This window comes from Struthio camelus, chromosome 13 (genome assembly GCF_040807025.1).
Source record: "Struthio camelus isolate bStrCam1 chromosome 13, bStrCam1.hap1, whole genome shotgun sequence".
Lineage (NCBI taxonomy): Eukaryota > Metazoa > Chordata > Aves > Struthioniformes > Struthionidae > Struthio > Struthio camelus.
This window is the reverse complement of record NC_090954.1, coordinates 12,417,501-12,442,371: the sequence shown is the minus strand read 5'-3', so window position 1 is coordinate 12,442,371 and position 24,871 is coordinate 12,417,501. Positions and strand designations below refer to the sequence as shown.

At 43.5% G+C, this 24,871-nt stretch overlaps 1 protein-coding gene across 2 annotated transcripts in view; it reads left to right on the top strand.

The window, feature by feature from the left end:
- GRIA1 (glutamate ionotropic receptor AMPA type subunit 1) overlaps positions 1–24,871 on the top strand; it is a 129,823-nt gene that overhangs the window by 89,704 nt on the left and 15,248 nt on the right. For both annotated transcript variants that reach the window (XM_009685650.2, XM_009685649.2), the window contains exons 11-13: positions 1,470–1,840; positions 20,687–20,885; positions 21,665–21,912. In XM_009685650.2, coding sequence (XP_009683945.1) covers positions 1,470–1,840; positions 20,687–20,885; positions 21,665–21,912 — 818 coding nt within the window. The remainder of the gene's footprint in view (positions 1–1,469; positions 1,841–20,686; positions 20,886–21,664; positions 21,913–24,871) is intronic.

The window sequence follows — 24,871 nt, the reverse complement described above, 5'->3', positions numbered from 1 at the left end:
ATTTTTTTACATGTTCAGAAATATTTCATTCTGAAGCAGGGAAACATAGTGCTGTACTGAACTTTATATGCTACCTAGTTAAATCTTCTTTTTTTCTTTCCCCCCTGAGGCTCGAGCTATCTTGAGGGCTGAAGCTCTGTTAATGCAGATAACAAGTCCAATAAAACATTTTAATTTAGGGAGGGACGGCACATCCTGTGCCTGTGGAAATGTCAGAATATTTCTTTTCAACATTTCCAAAAATATGTTTTTTCCTGCCTTTTTTGGTAGAAGAAATACTGAAAGGTCAAACTTTCCCATGGGTAGAATTCCCGAATTTTACTCTTTTTTATATTTGCATGGTAATGGCAAGATAAAAGAATGATACAATTTCAGACACTCAGCATAAGATTAGTTGAACGCTGGGACTGGACCATTCTCTGTCTAGCCACTCACTTCCATTGATATCCAATCTCTGCAGTACCTGGGTAGGATGGGAACTGTAGCTCGATGTACAAAGCTACTGAGCCAAATACACGTACAGGTATGAGGAATGAAACTTGACTCACCTTCCCATAGACATGTAAAAAGCCAGATGTCTAGTCTAAATTATTTATTTAGGCTCCCTTCATAGTCAGCGGAAAGACACAGGCAAATCCAGCAGGTAAAACTTCCCAGCTCTGCCCAGCCATGGGAGGCAGTAGGAGCTCAGCCTCTGCCCACAGCGAGAGCATGGGCACAGGAGCAGGATTTGACAACCTATAGCAAACTCCAGGCAGCACTGGGAGCGCAGTCATACCCTGGCAGTATGCCAAAATGGGTTCACTCTGGTGGTTCCCCAGCTGAGATATTTTAAGTCACCTTTCAGAGGAGCATAATTTCCAACCTAGCAGTGTAGGGGACATCCATGCTCAGGCCCGTGTGTCACACTGCGGGCACTAGGTACATGCTGTCCCGCCAGGAGGCTGTGGGATGTACCCACAGCCATTGCAATACATTTGGCTTTCCATTTTCGAGACTGTTTGTAAAATAAACAGACAGTACCCGTCAGTGTCACTGGAACTTTTTTCCTCTTCTCCTACATCAGTTATGCAATCAAAAAGCAGTTCCTGATGGAAGTAAACATTGCGGCATCCTTTTTCAGGCGATTGGCCTTTCCTCGCCTCTTTTGATGTCTGGATGATAAGGCTCTTTTAGTGAAAGTCATCTACATCAGACTGTGACATCAGTGGATAAATCAGACAAGAAGAGCTAGGTGACTGGAAAAAGAAAATGCTGTGATTTCAAAACAGACCTGGTAATCAGTAGTGATAAAATGGAAATAATATAGTAATATTGTGGGCTGCTTTTTTAATGTTTCTCCTGCAGTTGATTTTGTCTGATTATTTTTTAAGTAGCAGAGGTAAACAGAGATCCAAGAAAAAGGAACTGGAGCTGATAGATGCATTCTATCCCCCAAATGCAATCTGTTCTTTGTCTCTCCTTTTCAGAGAGCTGATGTGGCTGTGGCACCATTAACCATCACTCTGGTTCGAGAAGAAGTTATAGACTTTTCCAAACCGTTTATGAGCCTCGGTATCTCTATCATGATAAAAAAACCTCAGAAGTCCAAACCAGGAGTTTTTTCTTTTCTGGATCCTTTGGCTTATGAAATATGGATGTGCATTGTTTTTGCCTACATTGGAGTAAGCGTTGTCCTCTTCCTGGTTAGTCGCTTCAGTCCGTATGAGTGGCACACCGAAGAGTTTGAGGAAGGACGGGACCAGCCAGCCAATGACCAGACGAATGAGTTTGGGATATTCAACAGTCTCTGGTTCTCCCTAGGAGCTTTTATGCAGCAAGGATGTGATATTTCTCCAAGGTGGGTTGCCTTCCCCTGCAAACCTTCTTCCAGTTCATATGGTTTGATCTTTTTGCATGCCCTGGAGCTGAATACGTTTTTCTTTGACTTTCTTCCTGAACCATAGTTTAGTTTTCTAAATTAGAGCTATAGATTTAGAAAGGATCCAAGGGTTCACAGGTCTCACAGCTATGAGCTTAGGATCTCAAACAAAACAACACTCATTTAAAAACGCCATCCTAAATTTGCGCTGGTGGGCGGGAGGAGCGTTCTTTTGGGGGAATTTACAGAAATGCAAACAAGATTTTTCTAAAGCCACCTGTTCACAGTCGGTTTTGGTCAATCCTTTGGTTTTTTGCCATTAGAAAAAGTCTTTATATCATAATAGGGAAGCTCTAAAATTCCAGTAAAGGAAGGAGAAATAACACAATAGGTGCTCAGTGAAAGGCTATATAGTCTGTGCCAAAGATTATGGAGCACACTGAATGGCTTTAAGTATTACTGGTCTTTAGAAAGGTCAGAGAATAACAGTGTTTTCCCTCTTGTTCCCATTTCAGTCAATAGTTCAGCTGCTTGTAAGTCACCTAAAGTCCAATAGGACCCAAAATCCAAAGCTTTCCCAAAGGGCCTTTTGATGGAAATATTTATTCTTTGTATAAATTAAAACCCTTGTGATTGCTGATAGGTAATTTTTCTTGGAAGAGTTGGCATAATATTGTAAGGTGGCTGAAAAGATGAGTGAAATGCGGAAGATATGAATCTATGATAGAGAGAGGAGCATGGATTTACTTGTAAATAACATCTGGAAACCCCTCCTTCCTTTCTGAAAGCTGTATTCCCACCAGTCTTGTGATAAAGATTTTGCCTGTCACAGTAGCCTGTGATACACATTTCTTCTCAATGCCTTGTTCGTACAAATGCAAAAAGAAGAATTAAAAAGCATAGGAGCTAAATAACTATGAGCGTGGCTCTAATAGGTTGCACCTCCTGCAAATAATGTCTGTGATACCTGAGGAATCTGTTCCTTGCCACAGAAGTGCGTTCCTGAGGGGCAACCCGGGATAAGGTTTTCGACACCTCTACTTTTTTTGTGCTGGGGGCAGAGGCACTTAGGATGGCTATGCTATGGCCTTGGATGTGGATCGTAAATACCCCTCACCTCTGAGAGGTCTGCCCTGAGCATTAGCGGGAGGGAGGGTCCATGGGGCTGGCGCCTTCGGGACTTATCGGCCTTACCTACTGTGAGGTCCCAGCCACGCAGAGGGTGGACACATGCTGGCAGGGGCAGCTGCCCCTGTGCCCATCCCAGTTTAGGTTTAGACCCTTTTTGATCTAGTTAGACTCAAAGCAGAACTACTGCCAGTTGTGAGAAAGAGTCTACAGACAATGCCTTTTCTGCATTTACATGCCGTGGTAACATCTAAAGCGATGCTCTGAGAAAAGAGGAAGGCAAAGAGGCCCTTTGTTTTCTTTTCTCCCCATCCAGTTCTGGTTTTCTTTCCCTTCTGTTCGAAGGGGATTTCAGAAGAGAGCCGTTTGTTCTGAGTGAATGCGATAGATGGAAGTTCACTTCACACGTTCTGGGATGGCATCGAAACTCTGGGGAAGAGAAGGAGGCACGGCTTGGTGCAAGCCATGGTAGCACTATGCGGCCCCACGTGTCTCCCGCAGGCGGCTAGGCATCGCTGTCCTGTCTGCTGGACGTCTGTCTGTCCAAATATTCATGGATGCTGGATAGCTGGAAAAAAGAGCTGCGGGGCACTTTGATAGCAGCAGCTTTTATGAATATATTTTATCATCAGATCCTTGATTACTCGGAGTCTAGCAGGAGCGCTCAGAAAGTCTTCCCAGCAGAGGGATTTTCAACTTTATCGCCGTCTTGTAATGCAGCCCCGTGTGTTAGGATCAGGTTATTGCTGTTTTTATTCTCGTCATTGTTGTCATCATAATTCTTATTAAGGAAAGAGAATATCTTCCTTTGGGGACGTTTCAATAGACAATTTGTGTTCCAGGGAGGAGCGTGGAGAGGTGAAAAGCAGAGACTTTGCAGACTAGCAAATTTTGAAACATCTTCAGTAAAAAGTGTTGGGGTGGAGTCAGTGGTTTTGATCCAAATTAAAAGATTTGCTGTAGCTGAGCGGCACACTTTGAATCACCATTTCAAAGCGTTGTTTAATTTTGCTTTGAAATGGAAAATCAAAATGACTGTGTCATTTTTATTTTGATGTCCTTAATTTGATCCTCCTGATAATGAAAAATTACAGTGTCCCTGAAATCAATATATTCCTGTGGAGCAGAAGAGCATTTTCTAACTGCAAATATTTGAAAGCAAGAGAAAACCTGAAAACTGAAAAACTGGAATTATTATAGCTCCCAGCACTCTGAGTACAATTTCTTGTGATAGTTGCAAGTGGAGGGGAACATTTTCGGTGACATGTGAACGCAAGGAGGAAGCAGAAGAGTGAGAATTTCCGTAGGATGTTGTTGTACAGAAAGGCTCTGAGTTCTCTCTGTATTTCACATGTATTTTTCACACGAACCTAGTGCAGGATTTCTGTGACACATCCCTTAGAAATGAACGCTTGGTAAAACTACATTGTGGGCAGGTGGAGGGGATCTGCTCTATTCCAATGTATTTTCTATATGGTTGCTTCTAAACTTATCACCGTAATCTCTCAGCATCTCCCCAGTAATGTATTAATCAGCATAGATAACTTCTGTTATACATCTGTTCTGTCATTCTCTCCTCAGCGGAAAGGAGCAAGTGCAGGGGTGTATTTTGTTTTTGTAGAGGTTTTCGTTTGTTTATTTCAGTTTTGTTTTGGGAAGGAGTAGGGGAAATTTGTCTGGAGGTTTTTTTCTAGAGTATGTTTGTTTTAAGTGCATATGCCACTACGTATTTAAAAAAACTTGTAAAATCAAAACCGCAGACCGCACCACCGCCCAGCAGGTGGTGAAGTTTGCAGCAACACGTTGCTCCTGTGAAAGTGCATTCCTCCATCTCAGGCCAGTCCCCAGGGAAGTTTGATCCCCTACAGAGACAAAATTTGCTTTTGAGAGAGACTTGCATCCTGTAAAAAGGACAGACTTACTAGCCAGAATTTTTATTCATCTTTTAAATATGCTGGTCACAAGCTACCAAGTACCCCAGAGCACCCCAAATTCATCCCCCGTGATAAGCTGCTCATCATATATGACCAGTGAGGCGTAGCGCCATGATAGTCCAACCGCTTTGCATCCTGGCTGGGTGCAGATATTGGAGATGCCAGAGAGATAATCCGCCTTTATGGGGCTCAAGGTGAAGGAAGTGGTGGCCACAGTACCATTTTCCATCAGAGCTTGATAAACACTTGCTGGCCAAATTAGAAGCAGGTAGACCTCGTACCTAAGCTTGCCTTCGACTACACTGAGCCCTGCCTTTCGTTATAGAAACCTACTTTGTGCCTGTGATCAGCCTTATGCAGTTCACACATAAAAAACACAAACAAATTTTCAAGCAACGTTCCCACTCTTCTCTGTGCCATGCCAGAGCAGAATTAAATGGTAATTTCTGAAAATAAGAAGAGTGTTATTGAAGGAGATCAGCATACCAAAACACTGCATGTGTTCCAGAAGGTCACAAGCGAGACTGGAGGCTATGGGGCTTTATAAAATATTACTGAAATATGGGCATATTAGCCCAGAGTCGAGGAGACAGGTGAAGCCAGTCATTGCCACATGGAATAATTTGTTCTGGATGAAGAGAGAAGATGGTCCAGGTCATTGAAACACAGCAGAATGGAAGAAAAGCAATAGTTTGGGTTTTTGAATAGTTTCATGTACGTGTTTATGGACAGAAATCAGTGAAGTCTGAAACAGGCCATAAACCATTAGGTTGTGCAGACTGCCACCTAAACTTCAGAAAACAGTCATGAAATTGCAAAAGCACTCATTAAATGTGAAATACAGACCCAGAAAGGAGATTCTCGGAGCAGGCATCAGGGGTAATAAATATCCTGCAGCAGGTAGCAAGAGCCTGCAGCAAGATGGCTGTGAAGTAACTGTGACTCATATTGTACCATTTTTCGAAAACGCAGTTTGATAAATTTTGTTCAGAGCTTAAAATAACCCCAGCATGTAAGAGCTGTGGAGAGCTGGGCCTTGCTAACATGCATCATGTTCATGCCGCTTCCTCGCCCAGGACAGATCCAAGGCCTTTCAGAAGGAAACCAAAGTGATGGCTGGGCTTGCAGACCTCCTCTGCGGCAAAATGAGCCATTCAAATATTTCACGTGCCCAACTAATTTATTCAAGATAAATTATTTGATTGTACTGAAAAGGATAAAAAAGCAGAGAGCAAAATACACATTTTTGCTGTTCGCTTCCCAGCTTGGTCTTCTATTTTCTGTTATCTCAAAGTGTGTTGCTTCACAGAGTTCAAGCCCAAAGGAGGCCTCCTGTACGCTACAGACTATTAAATTTAATCCAGCTACACTTCTTCTGAGTCAGAAAACTTATGTTTGACTAAAGGAAAATACATTTGGCTAAAACATATCTTCCAGAAAGGTATTTATTCTACCTTTGAAGACATTATGGGATAGAATGTACACAGTTTTTCAGCCAACTGACTATAGGAGTCTTGTCCCCACTGGAGCTTGACAGGAGGATAAATAGCACACGGTATCACCACGTAAAAGCAGCCATCCTGTGTGCGATGTCAGAGCAAAGTTAAATAGACTTTTCCAAAAATAAACAGACCTTCATGGGAACTCTCTTTAGGCTGTACTGCAGAAACCGAACACACACATATTTCGGATGCAGATCACAGCACATAGTGAATAGAAGGGAAATGTATAGTCATATTATGATATGATAGGGTATCGTGTCCCAATATCCACACAACAAAGCTTGAAATCGCTCATTATGATCTGCATTATTGAGAACTGAGCTGGAGATGTCCTGGTCAGCCTGGGCGTGAAGTAAAATGGAAAATCAAACTTTCATCACAGCTTGAGGAGGGGCATTGCTAGAGCATCAGCAGGGGCGCAGGAGCAGGAAGAGTTTCTGTGCTACCAGACATGGTGCCACAAGGGAGATGGTGGAGAGCAGACCGGCATGCCCAAAAAACTGCACGTCCTTTCTGCATACAAGGAGACGTGGCGCAAATGGGATCCAGCCATCAAATGGCTTGGGAGGTAAATGAGACTTATCTTGTCTGCAGAGTCCAAGCCCTGGTGCCACTGCCGGGCCTTTGGCTCATCACAGTCACACATGCTGGACCCGCGAGCCTGGACAGAAGGGAAGGGGTGACTTAGGGAAGTTTACTGGCTTCGATGATGAGTGAATGCACTTGGAGATGGAGAGGAGAGATATAAATGCTGACTGGTATCCAGTCAATAGATACAATCTATTATTTATATTCGTCTTGTAGACATGGTTATTTGTTTTTAGTGGCACGGAAATAGCGCACTCTGGCTGATCTATAGCAGTGTGCAACTGGGCTTGTATTTCATTGCAGCCTTTTCCACAGGCACTCTGTTGTACTCAATCATAGCATTCTGTATGCAGAAGAGCAAATATGGTATTTATTACGAACCTATAATTAATGCTGAACATTTTCTTTTGCTATTTTTCCTGTTTATTTACATTTCTTCTTAGATCAATTGAAAGAAAATCACAGGAGACTTCAGCAACAGAGCTGGTGGAAATAACAGTCAAATTGCACTGCAAGTTGTTGAAAGCTTTTTTTCTAAACTAGCCCCTAGAGATTTTGAAAAATAGCAGCACTTTTAAATTTCATCAGGATGTTCCTAGTGTTGCAAGATCTTATCCAGTTCTAGACGAGATCTAAAACAGAAACTGGTTGGGACAGGGATATTTTTGTTGTTTGTTTGGTTTCATTTGAGTTGTTTGGAGGCAGTTATTTTTGTTCTGTCCTTAGTCAAGTTACATTTGCAGGGTACTTATTTTGCTAAAATTTTAGAGTTAAGGAAACTAGAACCAACTGCATTTAGCAGTTAGAAGGATTTATTAGAAGGATTTTAATTGCTTCCTGATTCAAGGGCCAAGCCCAGATGTTTATTTTGGCAACTCTTCTTGATTTCGGTGGGCATCTTCTCTCGCGCTCCAAGCATCTGCCTTTCTTCTTGGCCTGATTCATGGTTTTGGTGCCATCCTTGCAGTAGCCAGTATAAACTTAAACAAGATTTAGCTTGTCCCAGAGAGACCCTAGAGAGCCATGCAAGGTTTCCCAAAGCAGGAGTGCCACAAGGAACGAGAAAGGGTTTGTGTTTTTTTTTTCCCTCTGCGTCCTTTCCCTGGGAAGGTCTGGGGGAGAGAGATCGTCAGGTGTGAGCCTGTATGGATAGGAAAAGAAGGAAGTGAACATTGGCGGTACCATTTTCTGGAGAGAGGCAGCATTAGCAGTGAGCAGAGCTCTCTGGAAGTGCTTTCCAAAGCCTCTTGGGAGACATGGGAGATGGGGATTTTATAGCTCCCCGCCAGCTGGATTCATTGCACAGTCTCCAGGCAAAGGGCATATTGCCAGTGAAGGAAGTTCATCTGTTCTCTGCAGGCTCTGCATGCAACCTGCAGCTCATGCCAGGGCTGCCCTAGGGACAGCCAAACCAGCCTGGGAACAAGACTGGTTCAGCATCACTTCTATTCCTGCTCCAGTATGGGGTGAATTTGGGGGGCTTGGAGGCTTGTCTGTGGAAACAAAGCTCAGGACCATTTATTTTTCGTAGTTTGCTGGAACTGGTGTGCTAAGGTTGATCTTTAAGAATAAAAGCAGAAAATGAAGATTTTGACTTCTGGAAAAGTCTTCTTCCCTCTTAAAGCTGTACCAAATGATTTTGCAATTATCTCTACCTGGCAGAGTTAATTATGCCCGGGGAGAGAAAAATCAGGTCACAGGGTAACAGCAGTTTTTGCAGATCACCAGGAACTGATGACCACACTTATTTCTGAAACACATTTAACCAGGGAAAGTGACTCACCAGAGGAGCAGCTTGACAAATTGCACAATATCTAACTAAACAGTCCCCTTTGGAACTTGCACACTTCCATGGCAACCAAAATGTGGCAGCCAGGGGAAAATGGAAATTCTTTTAAAATTATCATCCTTATTATCTTCCTTTTCATTTGGAAAAATGCTGAAGAGTACAGAGGACTCAGAAGGAGAAAATACTTAACTGAGGAAATATTGTTGGGAAAATACAATTTCAACTGTAAAGGAAAAATGGATCCCTTAGATTTCCGTGCTCTGCCGTCTGAGAATTTCTAAACACTCGAGAGATATTGAATATTTCATCCACTCATTCTCAAGCCACTATCCCAGAACGGTTCCCCTGTAGTGCACGTGTAGTCACTCCTCCACAACTCTGACTTCAGGCCTTTACCACTGAGGCTGGTGGGAGACATCAAGAAATTTGCTGGAAGTTCTCCTATTGAGTGGCAGATTTCCTAACTGTTCCACCCGTTGTTATTAAAACAAGAAGCCAAGCACTTGAACTAAAAGCAGATTTATTGAACTAAAATTATTTTTGCAACTTAATATTTTTATCTCTTTTTTTTAGGGCGAAATAGATATTTCTGATACTTTTGACTGAAAAGGGCAGAAAAAATAATGGAAAATTTCAGTGAATGCAAAGTGCATTGAAAGGTTTTTTAATGTATCAGAAAGTTTCACTTCTCTGATGTGGAAATGGCGTGTACTACATGTGTTTCTAGTGCTGTACACTGACTCGGGAACAGGAAAGTGTAAGCTACAGCTGTGTTATGCAGTGGGTGCCTGAGATTTACAGCCTTTTCCCTGACTCCAACAGGAGACCCTCTGAGGACTCCCCGTTACCATGTACTCCAACTTGCTGATTTTCAATTAGTAGCAGAGAGACTTTTGTTTGTTTGTTTTTCCCCTTCTTTATAACCAGTTATCCCCAAGCCATAGGCTCAGCCGGGGTCTGGCGTTCTCCGAGCTGCAGTCAGGACTGCACATGGTTGCGTCTTCCTAATAGCTAGTTAGATTACCAAGTGTTTTTGTCGTGGTGTAAGGGTTGTGCGGAGCTGAATGACCTCCGTCTCCCTGAAGTGGTGTCCTTTGCAAGGCTGCCTGTCACATGCTGCTTTCATCTTGGCACTCCAGAAAAATACTCTGTCTGAGATGGGAAGCCTTGAGTGTATTTTCACAGGGAAGCCCTGTTTAAATAACTCCTCCGTACGCTGTACATCACTTTTATCAGCACTACGATATCATCTGCACAGTGTCTGGATACACAGTCGAATGAGCATTGAGCTCCTCGATTCAGATCGTTCTTGCTCCCAGCACACAGGGCTCCCACAGCTGCTCTTTGCTGGTTTAATTCCCCAGAGGTGGCCAAAACCTCATGGCCTTCAACTGAGAGGCTCAAAGTACTTCTTCTGTTCCACAGGATTTTGGGATTTACTATACCTATTCTGCTTTTGTACCAGATTTCATCCACAACTACTTGTCCTGGCAACTGGGGAAGCAGGATCTGGAAAAAGCAATATATTTCTAGGGAAAGAGTGACTTTATTTAAGATCTAGATTTAATATCTGACTAAAGCCACAGAGAATGGGCCTTGATGGTCATTTTTGAAAATACTTTTTGCTCTGAAGCTAGAACAAACGTTCTCAGGAGAGGACAACAGGAGTTTTAGTGTAGTTCACTGCCCTTGCTAGGAGTGCTGCATGCCAAATCAAGGTGAATTGTAATGATGGGAAGGGTTTAATGAGCATATTCTGAAAATCAACCTACATGCAGATTTCAAGGAGCAACACAGATTCTGGGTTCCCAAACTGTTTGGGCACATCTGCAAATTAAATATAAATAAATACAAAACCATCTCTGTTTGAAAGCAGCTGCTTTGGTTTCTGTCACTGAGGTTTCTTCTCACAGGCCTAATTCCTATTGCCAAGGTCTCTGGGCTGTGTAGAGCAAACAAGGTTACACAGAGCCCCCTGCCTCCTCTCACCACCTTCCTTCCTTCCACCATTTGTTCTGTTTCGGTCAGAAGTTCTAGCCAAGCAAATGCATCAGCAGGGCATTTTGAGTTTGTTTCGGTCCAGCACAGAGGAGGCTTCTTAACCATTTGTATATTCACACCTGTCATGACTGGAATAAGCTGAATTGCTCTGGCTTCTCTAGGGGTCAATGGCTGCACTGAGATAGAACAAGATCTTGAGCTGAGATTTTCCTCTTTGGTAGGATGAAGAGCTAAATGTCTCTTGGGAGCTGTTTGGAAGGACTGATATCTAAGAGGCCAGTGTTACATACCCAGCATTTCTTGGGGAAATGAGGCTCATGGTTAGAAATAGGCACAAAAGGCTTTCTGTGCTTGGACAGAGTTTGGGGTGGAAGGAGGCAGAGTATGGAGAAGCCTCTGGCGTCCTCCATGGTGGTGTCTCCGTCTTTCTCTAAGGGATCTAATTCTGTTTAATGCCTACGTAGAAGAGTTGCTGCTTACCCTTAGATCCAAAGGCTAAGGAGAAATAATTCAATCAACGATAACTTACTACTTTGACCTTAAGATAAAAGAGCTTATAGAAGTGCAAAAGTCACTGTTCTTCGGGCAACTTCAAAGCATGTTATATACACTAATGAACTCTCCCACCAAAGTCTGATGGGAAGTAATAGGAGGCAAATGTGTGAACAGAATAGTAGAGAGGAACAGGGGAGGAGAGGAGTCTTCATATTGTGAATGGGAAAAGCAATAAAAATAGGTATCTGCATGCTGTGCGTGCATGCGAGATGTGAAGCAGGGTCCACGGGGGCCCAGGAGCAGGAGTCAAACATGAGGGATGCTCTCCTGCCGCAGGGATTTTCTCCTCTCTCTCATTTCTTGAAGTTCTCAGTAAGAAGCGACATCTCAGGCTGCAGAGAGACAGACAGAGGGAGGAGGGCAGCTTTTCATCTCAGCAGCGTTTCTGAAATCGTCTTTAAAAAATCACCAAATGGATCTTAGCAGGTGAAATAGTGCCAGCAGAAACACTGAGCACATTTCTCCTTCGTGGATTGAGAGTTTCAGTGTTAAAAGACAGGCATTCCTGTGCAGCTCTCCTAAAAGACAGCGGCTAGGAAGGCAGAGCAGAGAGTCATTCCTTACCGTTTCTACAAGGGATATGATATGCCCTTGTAGGAAAAAAAAAAGGCTCAAAAGTGAAAATAGAGAAAAATATTCTTGTGCAGTCTTGGTCAGGGATCACATTTTAGATTAGAAGCAGAGAGAAAAGGAAAGATATATACAGGACTGTTGCTCAGAATGAAGCCTTCTGCTGCAGATAATACTCTCCTCATGGAAAAGGCTGTTTTCTCTTCAGCCTGGGAATTCTTCAGAGCAAAAAGAGCTCAGGCAAGGCAGCCTGGAAGGAGTCTGAACTAGGTTATTGCAACATTGACCAGAAGTCTCAGAAAAGGAGCTCTAAACTGTAAGCACATGTAAATGGTTAAAGAAAGATCTTAGGAAAATAAAGAACTGGTATTTAATCCAAAATACATTAAATCTTTGAAGAGAACAGTCTTTTTATCAAGCAGACTTTGCAGAAAAGAGACGGAGGAAGAGTATGAAATCTAGCAACACAGTAAAGGAAATTAGCACAATAGGCCATTGTTTAAAGTGAAGGATGAGTGCTGTTAAATTCGGGGCCACCTGAGGTTGAGGAAGTTCCTGAGTAATGAATCTCCTGGGGCTCTCCAGCGAGTGCTTCTGACAAAATGTTATGCTTGTCACCTTGTGAATTTTTCTCAGCAAAGCTAACAAGTGTCACCAAAGAGAGAAAAATGTGTGGAGAGACTTTTTTGCAGTGGAAATTTTGCTCAAAGGCAAGGTGAGAGTCGCTTTTTCCTTGTAGCAAAAGCTAGCAAAACTGCAGTGTAAGAATGACTTTGCCTTTCACCAGAACTGCTGAGCAGCCCAAAGTGACTGCGTGTTTCTCAGCAAGCCTCCATCTAAACGTTCATCCCTTAAACACACCCTGGTTTGCATCATGGAGTGGCATGATCTGCCTATACTTGAGAGGGTCGTGGCATATTTCTTTGGATGTATTTGTTCTGCCTTTCAACCAAATGCTATTTTTTTTCTGAGGGTTTCACTTAATCTCTCTGTTTTGGCCCTTTCTTTACTATCCTCCTTTAACAGCCCTCTGGAAGAGTTGGGTGTATTATCCTGCAATTTTAGGGGTAAGTGTCAAATCTCAGTAGCCAGCTCTGACTGCCCAGGGATGGTGGTTCCCTCAGCTGGGGAGAGAGAGCTCAGTTTTACAGTTCTGCTTTGTAGGAGTGTTTTTATACTCTTGCTAGTTTACGGGTCTGGCTGAGGTCTATGGGAAGTGGTTACCCATGTCAGTGCATGCTGGCTTGTCATGTAACACTTCCAATACCACGCTGTGTTAGTTGAGCTGGTGAGTTATACTGATTGCGTGTTGGCAGGTGGTGGTATACGGCCGGCGAAGACCACAGGAAGGCAGATCCCTAGTGCGCCAATAAATTATCCGCTGCTTATCTGGGTTGGACCCCCTCTGCATGCTGGGCTGGAGGGTCTCCAGAAGGGAAAGCAGGCAGAGAAGCAGCTTAGAGGTGAACTCCACCTGGAGATCGATGCTTCAGGCCACCCACCCAGGCAAAGTTCATAGATGTGATTCATCCCCTTCTCACTCAGAGGGGAACTGGGTTAGAGAGATGAAGGGAGCTGCCCTGGATCCCATAAAGAGGCAGGGAAACAAAAGGTGAGTTCCTGGCTGCTAGTCCTCTGCTTAGGCCATTAGGTACCTCTTGCCTGTCAAAAAGCTAAGTGAATATCTTGAAAACAGCACATAGCTGCTCCATGTAGTCGTGCTTATACTTAGCACTGCAGCAATCCTAGCTCCAATGACTGGAGAACGACAAGTGATGTGATGTGTTTCTGACTAAGCAGGAAAACTCATTTTAGAAAGAGGTTTTAGCCATTGAAGGGAAATTGAAGAAAAAAGTGCCAATGTATTCTGCAAAAGAAGAGATGAAACCGGAGGAGAGGGACCATACACTCTTGTCCAAGGTCATTAGCTTAGACCGAAAGAAACAGTGAATAAACTGTGACTTGTAATTAAAGCCTCACAGATATACATCCTCCAGGTGAATCTGGGAGATTCTGCACATTTGCAGACAATAAGTTTGATCATTGCAATTTTTGCAGAGCAAGTGATCCCAAATTCCTTTGTAAAATGGCTTCTGCTGAGGCTCTGCAGGCAGCATTGCCTCCTTCCCACGTGTTGGCCTGGCTCGGCGGGCAAGTGGAACGTCTTGCCTCAAAGTGGGAGGAAGGGCACGTCTCCAGCTGGAAAGCACACATACAGAAGTTAGGGAGCTCTCTCCGGTTTTCTCCTTCTCCTTTTTTTGGAACAGAAATCAAAAAAAGAGAAGCAGGAGAGAGACAGCATGGGAGTCCCCATACCTGCGCACCCTCAGCTTCCTTACCCTATCTATCTCACTCGTTAATGTTACCCATGGGGAACTAAAATATGCAACCGTTACCTCTGCAGAAAAGTAACGAGGAGAGCTGAGGAAGGAATAGCTGATTTGTACCGCTGGGAGCGGTAAATGAGAATGTCAAGAGAAAACATGCCCACTAATGTGTTTCTAAGAGCTCTCCTGACACTCTATTTTAAAGCCTAGCTTTGCAGCCAAGACTTCAGACTCGTGTACCAGGAGGTAGGGTTCAGTAATGAGTAAATGCAAACTAACAAGGGCAAGAAAATTAATAACACAACACAGAGAGAGAAACATGCATTATAATCATTCTAATTTCATGAAAAACAGTGGGTAGCTCATTGAAAACTCTCTGGGGCCCAGCGGAGCATAAGAGGATAAAAGCTTCACAGAAAGCGTGCAGTGGATTCACCCGGAGCAGCTCCCAGATCCACATCCCCACACCAGGTTTGTTCCCGTGGCTATGGCTTTTCACAGATTTTCAAAAAAATCAGGGTTCATGTCAGGGTCAGAAATAAAATGGCGAGACCGATCATTCCCGATGGTCTGTGACATGCAAAAAAACTAAGTTCATTGGTATTGACTGAGTTTAATGTTGAAAGTGTATTTAAAATAAGAGTAAAACTGGAGAAAAATGTTTGCAACTCATCCACTACCAATTCTACACTTAGATAGATCCATGAAATTATCTGGAGTCATTACCAAATTAGCAGAATAGTGTCAGAGATCAGAGGACCTGTGTGGGTAGAAAACCAAAAGTGAATTTGACCCACAATCAGTAGAACAAGCATGTAAGAACTTTTCTTTCAACAGTTTTGCATAAATTCATTCAGTGACAAATATGTCAGTTGACTAAGTGAGCCTTTATTAGAATTGAATTTAACAGCAAATCTGGGAAATCCTCCCAAAGCAACTATGGCTTTAGAATCCCAGATTTGCGTTTCTAATTAAAACACTGTCAGTTTAAGTGTAATTCTCCATAAGAAATGAATTTGGTGTGGCAGGGGGGGAAGTGGGAGAGAACTCAGATGCTCCTCAGACAGTTTTATAAAGAGGTTTACTTTGTGTATTTCCTGGTGGTCTTGTTAATCTTGTTGTAAAAAAACGTATTTTGCTGGAGAAATGGTGCTGCTTCTAATAAGACGGCAAAACAGAGGCAAACTCCTGTTGGTTTCACTTACCTTCCATAAGGGGTAAGATCAAAGAGCAAGTTGTCTGATCAAGGATTGCATTTGGTTTTAAGAAATAAGTGATTAGCTGCATGCTTTCCTTTTATCTGTGAAGAATTCATCAATGCTAAGGCTAGAACATTAAAAAAAAATTCACTTTGTGGGAACAAAGGAATCTTACAATTCTTTTCTGTTTTCAACTGGCACAATGCAGTTGCTTTTGCAAGGAAAAATAAAAAAAAATTGTCTTAGTGAGACAAGGAAAGTGATTAATTTAAGCTTGGTCATTTGCAATTTTTTCCATTAGACAGACATAAAATAACACGTTTCAGAATTATTTAAATGATTTTTGTGGTAGGTAAGTTTAATGTATTATAAAAGCTGAAAGAAAATTATTTTTAAAGAGAAAGCAGAAACAAAATTGTTTATTGTGTCAAAATTATATCTTTTAGCCATTTGAAAATGAAGCATCAAGTAACAGAAAAAACACAAAGCTTCAGTGGTCCTAAATCAAACATTTTCAGAATGCTATTTTTAGAGGACATTTGACCATTATCTTTTCATTCCAATTGAGAATATTAATGTTTAATTTACAATTTCAGATTTTTCCGTAGTGCTGAAATTCTGGTTCCCAGTCAGCTCTAATTTTAAGTAGACTGCACCATGAATAGTGAGGACAGAGTATTTACTGCTTACCCCTGCAAAGGTAAGATGAGAAAGGAGTGCTCCCTTCTTGCCACTGTTCTCTAAATGGCAGGCAAGACCCCAAGACAGGGAGGGGACATGAGGTGATTTTAGCCAGCCAGGCAGAGCTGGAAGAAGAAGCCAGGAGATCTAATTTGCATTGTGTAGGAAAGAAGAATGTGGGTGCGGAGGGAATAATATAGGTTAAAAAATACACCATCTAGTCTCTGTAGCCTTTTCATCATTTTCCACATCCCAAAATTAGCCATTCATTAAAGCCTTTTATCACACCGTTATCCTTGCTGATTACTTGCTTATTTTATTCTGTTTTCTTTTTTAAATCCTGCTATTCGCTAGTATTAATATGATAATGAATGTGAATAAATCTAAAGGTCAAATAGACAAATCCAAATGTCAAAACCTTGGCTTATCTTTACAGTACTAACTGGTACGCTCCATCGTACCTTAACTCTGCAGAGGACTGAGTTGGTAACTTGTTTCCAAACAGCAGAGAGCTCATTGCCTTCATGTTATGCTTGGAGGGGTATGGGGACATGTAAATTCTCGGTGCAAGAGGATTCAAAACCCATACTGCCCGTTAGTGAAGAGAAATGAACTTTGCTAGGGCTCAGGCTACAGACTTTGTTACTCAAATGGAAGGTCATTCATTTTCTGTTATCTAGCTATTGGGGTGAGTTTTTCAAAAGCTCAAAGTGACTTGCAAGTGCAGGGTATATCTGCTCCTCCGTGGCTGCTCTGACTACAACATAAACATAACTCTTAAGTCCCACGGGCTTTCAGTCAGACTTTTAGTTCCCAAGTATTGAAGTCACTTCTAGAAATGGTGCATTATCTCCTGAATTACAAAGGCAATTTTGCAAATGTTTCCCGTGATGATAGCATTGCTCTCTCTCTTGGTCTAAGGAAGTAGACAATGGATATTGTCTTTCCAGTCACTTACTTTTGGTAAACAGGAGCGGGTATTGACTCAAAAGCTGAATAGCCAACCTGAGTATCCAGCTTGTCTTGTTTAACCTATGTCCACTGCTGTTGAGCTACGTGGGATTGCATCTGCTTGTGGGATCATGACTGTGTTTATATTTTTTATCATATTGCACTAGCCTCCAGGAGCCTTCGTCACCTGCCAGCACTCCCTTGCATTAGACATGGCACAGCCTCAGAGCAAAAGGAGAGCCTGTATGCTAAGGGTTTTCGCTGCTATGTGTTTGCAGCAGTCCACATTCAGAGCTCCTAGCTCTAAGTGTAGCAGTGAGGGCAAATGCTGCCTATTATCAGACACACAAAGTCCTAGCCACATGGACAGCAAAAGCAAACTTATCTTTTCCCTTTTCCTTTGCCATCCGTGAGGGTGAGCTCCCACCTACTTACGGCATCTCATGTAATGAAGAGAAAGGACCAGCCCCAAGAGCAGATACAGCCCAGATGAGATGGGTGCATGTTGCACACTCACCCTGGTTGGCTCTAATGGGCGAGAAGCTAATGCCCCCTCCCCCTCCTTCCCCAGCTCTCCTTGTTGCTTCCAAGTCTGAAAACCTATAGGTACTTTTTCATCCTGTTAATGCCAGGTGCGGAGCTGGGAAGCATAAGCCATCTGCAGCTGACAGCAGGCAGCCCCCATGGGATAAGCCAGTAATGAATACAGCTGGGGTGTCTAAGGTCTAAAGGCAGGAATCCGGCTGACTGCAGCTGATCGGATTGAAACAAGTCACAGAAATATCCCAGCTTCATCAGGAAGGAAAAGCTATATAATTTGCAGCTGGAGATGAATGTGATTATTTGCCATGCAAATAGGTTTTGCCAGCTCAGAGTGGCCTTCATCAGCAGATATTGTTGTATTTGACATTATCCAGTTAGTTTTGTTTAATGCCTCTGTGTCTTTTCGAAGTGCTTCCTTCCCTAAGCACACATCATCCAGACTAATTAGAGATAGGTATTTTTTTCTCTTCCTTGTCAATCTGAAGACGTCTGAGCTGACTCCATAGCTGCCTCTCTCCCATGATCCCTCTCCAAATATGAAACAAAAGGTAAATACATTTGTGCTGACAGCCCTGCGGGCTGAGAACTCTCCGCAGGTGGGAAGCACAGAGGTGACATTCAACTTGCTTAACTTTAGCTTCTTAAAAATTAGCTGCCTAGTCCAACCTGGTCATCCAGGCTCCTTTGCCAGTCAGTAGAGCTGGAGTCTCCAGCGGGAGTTCCTCCCAACCTGGCATGGACAGAGTGAATTGTCCCTGAGGTGCCAGTTAATCTCCCATTGTTTGAGGAGTGTCCCAGCAGTAAAACTAAACCAAACACCTTGAACTTAGAGAGTCAAGGGTAAGGGAGAAGAGCACTCCCTGCTGGCCTGCCTCTCCTGCAGCACTCAGCATGCCCACAGCCAGCCTCTGGTCCCCGCCTCTGGCCAGCGGAGCTGGGGAGGCTCAGCAAGATATTAATTTGGGACGAGGGACCATCTGTGCGCTCAGCTATATTGCTGCAGTTGCCAGCAGTGGAGGAGGTCTGCGTGAGGCACTGCGGCCAGGGAGAGCGGCGTATAGCTTATGGTCAAGAGCCCTGCCAGCAGGCTGCAGACCTTACAGCAGCTTCCCACTGTCATGCCTTTATTACGTTGTGGATAGTTAAGAAAAGAATTTGTCAGCTCCCTAAAGTATCATCTTGGGGAGAGGTCTTGTGGACTTTCCTGAAAAAACAGAGGTGGGTCATTTGAAGCCATTCACTAATGAGCATGGCTTTGTGGTGAGAGGGACTTTGCTGTCCAGTTTTGGAAAAGCACGTGGAAGAAGTAAACAGAGGGGAGGGCAGAGGCTCTCATCTGAAATGAGGCCCCTTTGCAGAGGAAACCCTAACCCAGTCTTAATCACAGGAAAAACCATTTCAGTCACACAGCTGTACAATATACTGCTTGTCCTCTTTGTCCCTATAATCTACTGTAGTCACGTTTCCTGCAGTTTGCTTCCTCTGCCATGGTGACAGGTGCTGTGACCGTCCTCCGGGGAGTAGGGAGCCACAGCGTGTGCGGTGCAATGGCATTTATTTCCTTGTATTAAAATGTGTACTTTCTGCTCTGCTCCATGTGTTGCAAGCGCATGTGGGAGCGCTGTTGCTGAGCAAAGCCGGTGCCTGCTTTCTGCTGGGAAGGGACCTCAAAGCGTTTTGGCTACAGAGATTTCATGCTGATCTAAAGATTTTCAGGAGGTGATCTAAATGAGGAGCTTGCGTGTTGTCAGACGGAACAGCACCCCTCACTTCTGTGGCATTTAAAACCAGACCGGACAAAGCAGAAGTGTATAATCTAGATAAATCATGCAGCAGGTAGACTATGTGAGTTTAGTCTTTTTCTAGCTCTAATTTCTGTGATCAGCAGTGTGTGTTTTCTCCCTCGCTGGAGCAATGGAGCGTGCAGATTTTTTTGTCGAGTTGTGTTAACCTCCGGTAAGTCATAGCAGCGAGACCCAAGATTTCGTGCAGACCCCAACACAAGAGTGGCACACTCTGATATGGGCTGGTTTGGGGGTCCTTCATTGGAATGAGATATCTCCATCACCATCTGATAAACCGTATTTCTGGGGAGTGACCCAGGTCAGCAGAAAGTAATGCTAGAACACGATCTCCCTTGGAGCAATGACCAATTGCTCATGAACAAATCCTCCCTAGTCAGAGTGTCTGGCTTTATAAAATAGCACTATAAGTTACTTTCTGTCTGGGACGGTGCTCTGCATCTAGAGAAAAAGAGTACAAATACCTCAGGCAGAATGCATGAGTTCTGACATCATTCTAAAAATTATCTTAGCTCTTAAGAATGATTTGAAATTATTTAAATGTAAATTAATGCCTGCTTGACTTATTTGTCTCTGTATCTATCCAGTGCCTACAGATAATTGTCTATTTGATTGCAGTGAGTGCAAGATACCCAGACTGTGAGGTGCTATTATGAACATCTCGTCTAATCTTCTGCTGAATACCAAACAGAGAATGTCAGTGGGCAAATTATTCATTAAGGCTATAGCTTCCCTCTGAGCTTCAATATGTCTTTTAAAGAAGTCATGAGTTTTGATTTTAAAACTTCAGGTGACAGAGGGACTAAGCAGATGATCTCCTCTGATCTGTGTAACTGGTCTGGCGCTCCACGCTGGTGCTCCTTCTCGCTGTGGATATAAGCCATAACAAAGACCTTGCTAGAGCTGTTGTTCGGATGAACATGATCCTGCCCTGGAATCTAAACCTTCCTGGTAGTTGTCACCACATTTTGTTACTGTTATTATTATGCACTCTGAAAGGAATTGAAAATCAAAGCAAATTCGTTCACTTTTCTGAGGATATTTGGTGACTGGTGACAAATTCCCCCCCTCCCCCCCCACAATTACACTGACACCTTGAAAAATAGGTCAAGGAATGAGAGAGACCGGCTTCCCAAGAAGTGTCTGCAGAACATGACTTTGGGTAAATGCCCAGTTAAACGATGGGCCTGCGAGAGTGACCTGTACCTTTTCCTCCCTCACACTTGGCCTGTCTAACTCTCCCTTCTGTGTCCAGATCTCTCTCCGGCCGCATAGTTGGTGGCGTCTGGTGGTTCTTCACCTTGATCATCATATCCTCCTACACAGCTAACCTGGCTGCCTTCCTGACAGTGGAAAGGATGGTTTCTCCCATCGAAAGCGCAGAGGACTTGGCCAAGCAGACAGAAATCGCCTATGGGACCCTGGAAGCTGGCTCCACTAAGGAATTTTTTAGGGTAAAAAGGAAACATGAATGCAAACATTTTGATTAGCCCCTTATTTTCCTACCTAGAGTGGTATGAGGGCTGGCTCCTGACGCCCGCAAGGGGCTCAGTGGCTGCACAATGCCAAGGACAGTGAAACCACCACCACAAGCTTCACCTCTTCCAGAGGCCTGCCATGACTATATGTTTATCATATAGCTGGAGGGCCAGGTTGTGGCAGATACTGCTTGTGTGTGAGCAGAGGCGAGGGAGGATGGAAAGGTACACTCTGAGCCTGCCTTTTCCCTCTCCTTAAGCAGCAGGCACAGCCCTCCAGGCCTGTCGTCTCTCATCCTCACCCCAGGGCTGTCGTTCTCTTTCTCTTCCCCTTTACACGTAAGGCCGGGCTTGTCCTTAGAGCAGCAAAAACACAGTTTTCCATATGCCACCCAGAAGCCTGACAGTGTCTCCGATACGCGGGATAGTCTGCAATTGTAAACTGAAAGGTGGTACATCTGTGTGCTTCCCCAGATTACCAAGGAGTTACTCTGAGCACCCCCAAACTCCAAACTTCATTTGCCCATTTATCCAGCAAAATCATCTCCCACACGCAAACATCCTACCTTTACGGTGACAGGAGGTAACAGCACCCAGGTGAGCTGCAAATGGCATGAGGTTCATTAACATCCCATTACTCTGTCTGACCTCCTTGGCCTATGTGGCACATGGATATGCACTCAGTCCACCTGGAAATTTGGCTAGTACCCAAACCGCTATTAATGCTTCTATCGGGTTTCTGCTGTCCCATGTAGCGATCCAAAATAGCAGTATTTGAGAAGATGTGGACATACATGAAGTCAGCTGAACCCTCCGTTTTTGTGAGGACTACGGAAGAGGGGATGATTCGGGTGAGGAAGTCAAAAGGGAAATATGCCTACCTCTTGGAGTCCACGATGAATGAGTACATAGAGCAGCGCAAGCCTTGTGACACCATGAAGGTGGGAGGTAACTTGGACTCCAAAGGCTATGGCATTGCAACACCAAAGGGGTCTGCACTGAGGTAAGTAGCTTGGCTTTGCTTTCCTTTGCCAAACCACCCAGCAAATCAGTGTATCCACACAGTTCAACCTCCATTGCCATGTTAATCACAAAAGTTTGGGGCAAGGAGGTGGGGGAGGTGGAGGGAAAGAGGTATGAATGCTCAGCGTGATGTGCAGGGAATTAAAATACCCATTGAACAGCAATGGGAAAGTCTAATTCTTCAAGCCCTGCACTAGAAATTGGATCCTGACCGATCTACTTGCTATGAATGTGTCTGCTGCTTTAGGTGATGGAAGGGAGGCTGTTGTGGTGTAACCATTGGTTTCACAGAGCATTATCTGGAAGGGACACTCACCCCGTGCCATGTGAATGCACCGCTTTGCACAGTATAGTATTATGCTGGTTTGGAGCCACGCTTACAGAGGGAGCTCTCATGGGGAAAGCGTTTTGGTGTTCCCTGCAAAGAAATGCTATTTGGGAGGGGTGGGAAGCCAGTTTTAAAAAAGCCCTGCAGAAGATGTATATTTTAATTCACTGAGTCAATTCGGAGAGTTAGGTCCTGGCAAGCACTAAATTTATGGCAAGTCCAAAGGGGCATAAACCCTGCATTTCTGAGCCCAGACCTGCAGCTGTCACATGTCTTTCCCAACCTTCATGAGAAATAACTTCAGAGACCTTCCTTTAAAAGGGAGAAGTCTTAACAACTACAAACCCAGATCTGAGTTAATAGCAGAGCTTGGGCACTAAACACAGCTCTGCTCTTTCTGAACATGAGCTGGCACCCCTGCAGAGTGCATCTTGCACATTCACTTGCTCAGAGCAGCATTACTGCCATCTGCAAATTCGCAGGGTGATGCAAGTTACACAGGAGGTGCCCTTCCCTTTGGCAGTGCCCTTGCAAATTCCTTGTGTTACAAGCATAAGGAATACAAGTTGTAAGGGTTTACCCAGACTAGTAAGTGCTCAGAAGCCACAGTTTTAAGTAGTTTGATTGCCTGATTGTCCATGGGTCTCCATAACTGATTTAATTATTTATTAAACATACTTTGATCAAAATACTTTGACTAAAATAATAGGTGTGACTTTATACTTGCTTGCTGACATGATCCAGTGCAGAGACATTTAGTCCATGGTCTTTGGCTTACTAGCAACCAGCAGAGCGTTTGCTCGTGAATTTGGCTGGTCACACCAGTCCTGAGCCAAAACCAGTCCAGAGAATCCGATCAGCATCACTTAGTAGTGGATTGGGCACAGGGATTTCAGTTACTGCATTTATTAAGTCAGCACAAATTGCATTCAGCACTTCCAGTATCAGCAGTTCCTGGAGATAGCTTTAGAGAAGCTCGTGAGTGCAGTGCAGGTGGTTCAGAAGGTAATTTTTCCATCCAGTGTGGTTCAGGCTCTGAAATGCCTTGGGGCCCTCCAAACAAAGGCGGATATAGTCTCATAGCTTTGAGATGTTTTCTGTCACACTCTCTCCGGTGTTTGTTTTCTGTCTTGCGAATATGGAAATTAGGATGCAAGGCTGATTCTTTTTATTTTTTTAACATCAATCTTGTATCCTAATTTTGATAGTACAAAAACAAACAAACCGAAACATCCTACCTGTCTTGTAATTTTTGGCATGTGAAGGAGCTATTTATCATAATTCTAAGAAAAATAAACAAGCAAAAAAAGGAAAAGTGCATCAATCATTTTAACTCTGCTGCTCCAAACTTCCCTCTGCTAGGCATGATTCCAAAAATTCCTAACATTTCTTTCCTCTTTTTCATCTCAACTGCATGTAGAACAAATTTCTTATGGGCCTAATGGTAAAGGAGGAATGCTTGATTTTCCATTTGATGGTGTTTCTTTGGAACAGTTGCTGTCAGTTTTTGTCCCATTATTTCTGTTTTGTTCCTGTTGTTTTAAGTGTTTTAATCTTAGTAGTTCCCGACAGTCATCATGTAGTGTCTGTTTTCCCTTTGGGGTCCTGCACGTGGGAGACTGCCCTGAGCAAGGTGACATTCATGAGGTATCTGTACAGCACAGTCAGCCTCTCTCTTGTTCAGGCTTCATCATATTTCACTTTCATTCACAGAGAAAAAGCTGGGTTTGGAGATACGTGCAAGCTAGACCTATCTTAGGAGATTGGGTATGTTTTAGAATTTGGGCTTGATTTTGTTTTTTCATGGGACCTGTCACTTCTATAGATTGAGAGGTTTTTCTGCATTAGTAGAGGTGATCAGGAAAGATGTTAAATCAGAGTTCATCTTTAGGGGATTTTTTTGCTTGTACATGGGAATCATATGTCAGCATATTGCCACTGATGAACGGAAACAAGGTTAAAAATCCAGAAGTAATCCTATGTCTTGTAGAAGACACAAACATCCCTCCCAGGCCATTAGTTAGTTCTATTGGGCTGCTAAAAAAGCTTGTTTCCTCCCAGGTGAATCTGGCTTTGAATATCTTTTGGCTTCCAGATGTTAGCATTTAGTTGCACTTAGGCATGACTGATTGAGGAGGGCCATGATGACAGGGTGGAATTGCTACCTTTTAACACCAGCCAGTTCAAAGTGTGATACTGTCTCAGGTGACACAGTTATGCAGCTGCAAAACCCTTCCATTTAACTGGCAGGAGCGCTTCTCCATTGCTGGACACACTTATGATCGAAAAGAAGGCAAAAAGCCAAATTGCCCAAAACAGGAAAAAAATTCCAAGAAATCCCCTGCGAGTCTGTACTTAAGGCTGCATGAGGGAATAGGGAGGCCTTTGAGGTGGAGATCTAGGAGGGCAAGTTCTCCAGGGCAGGCAACCTGACAGCAAAGTTCCCTAGAAATCCCATGAACGAGAGTCAGTTTTTCAAAGTCCTGTGAACAAACACAAAATGTTCTCTGTTAAAAACCCGCCTCCTTTCAGGGCCGAAAAGCTCTAAGTCTTTCATCAAAATGCTCTCAAGATAAAGGACTGCATGGTCTGGGTACTCCCTATGAGCTGA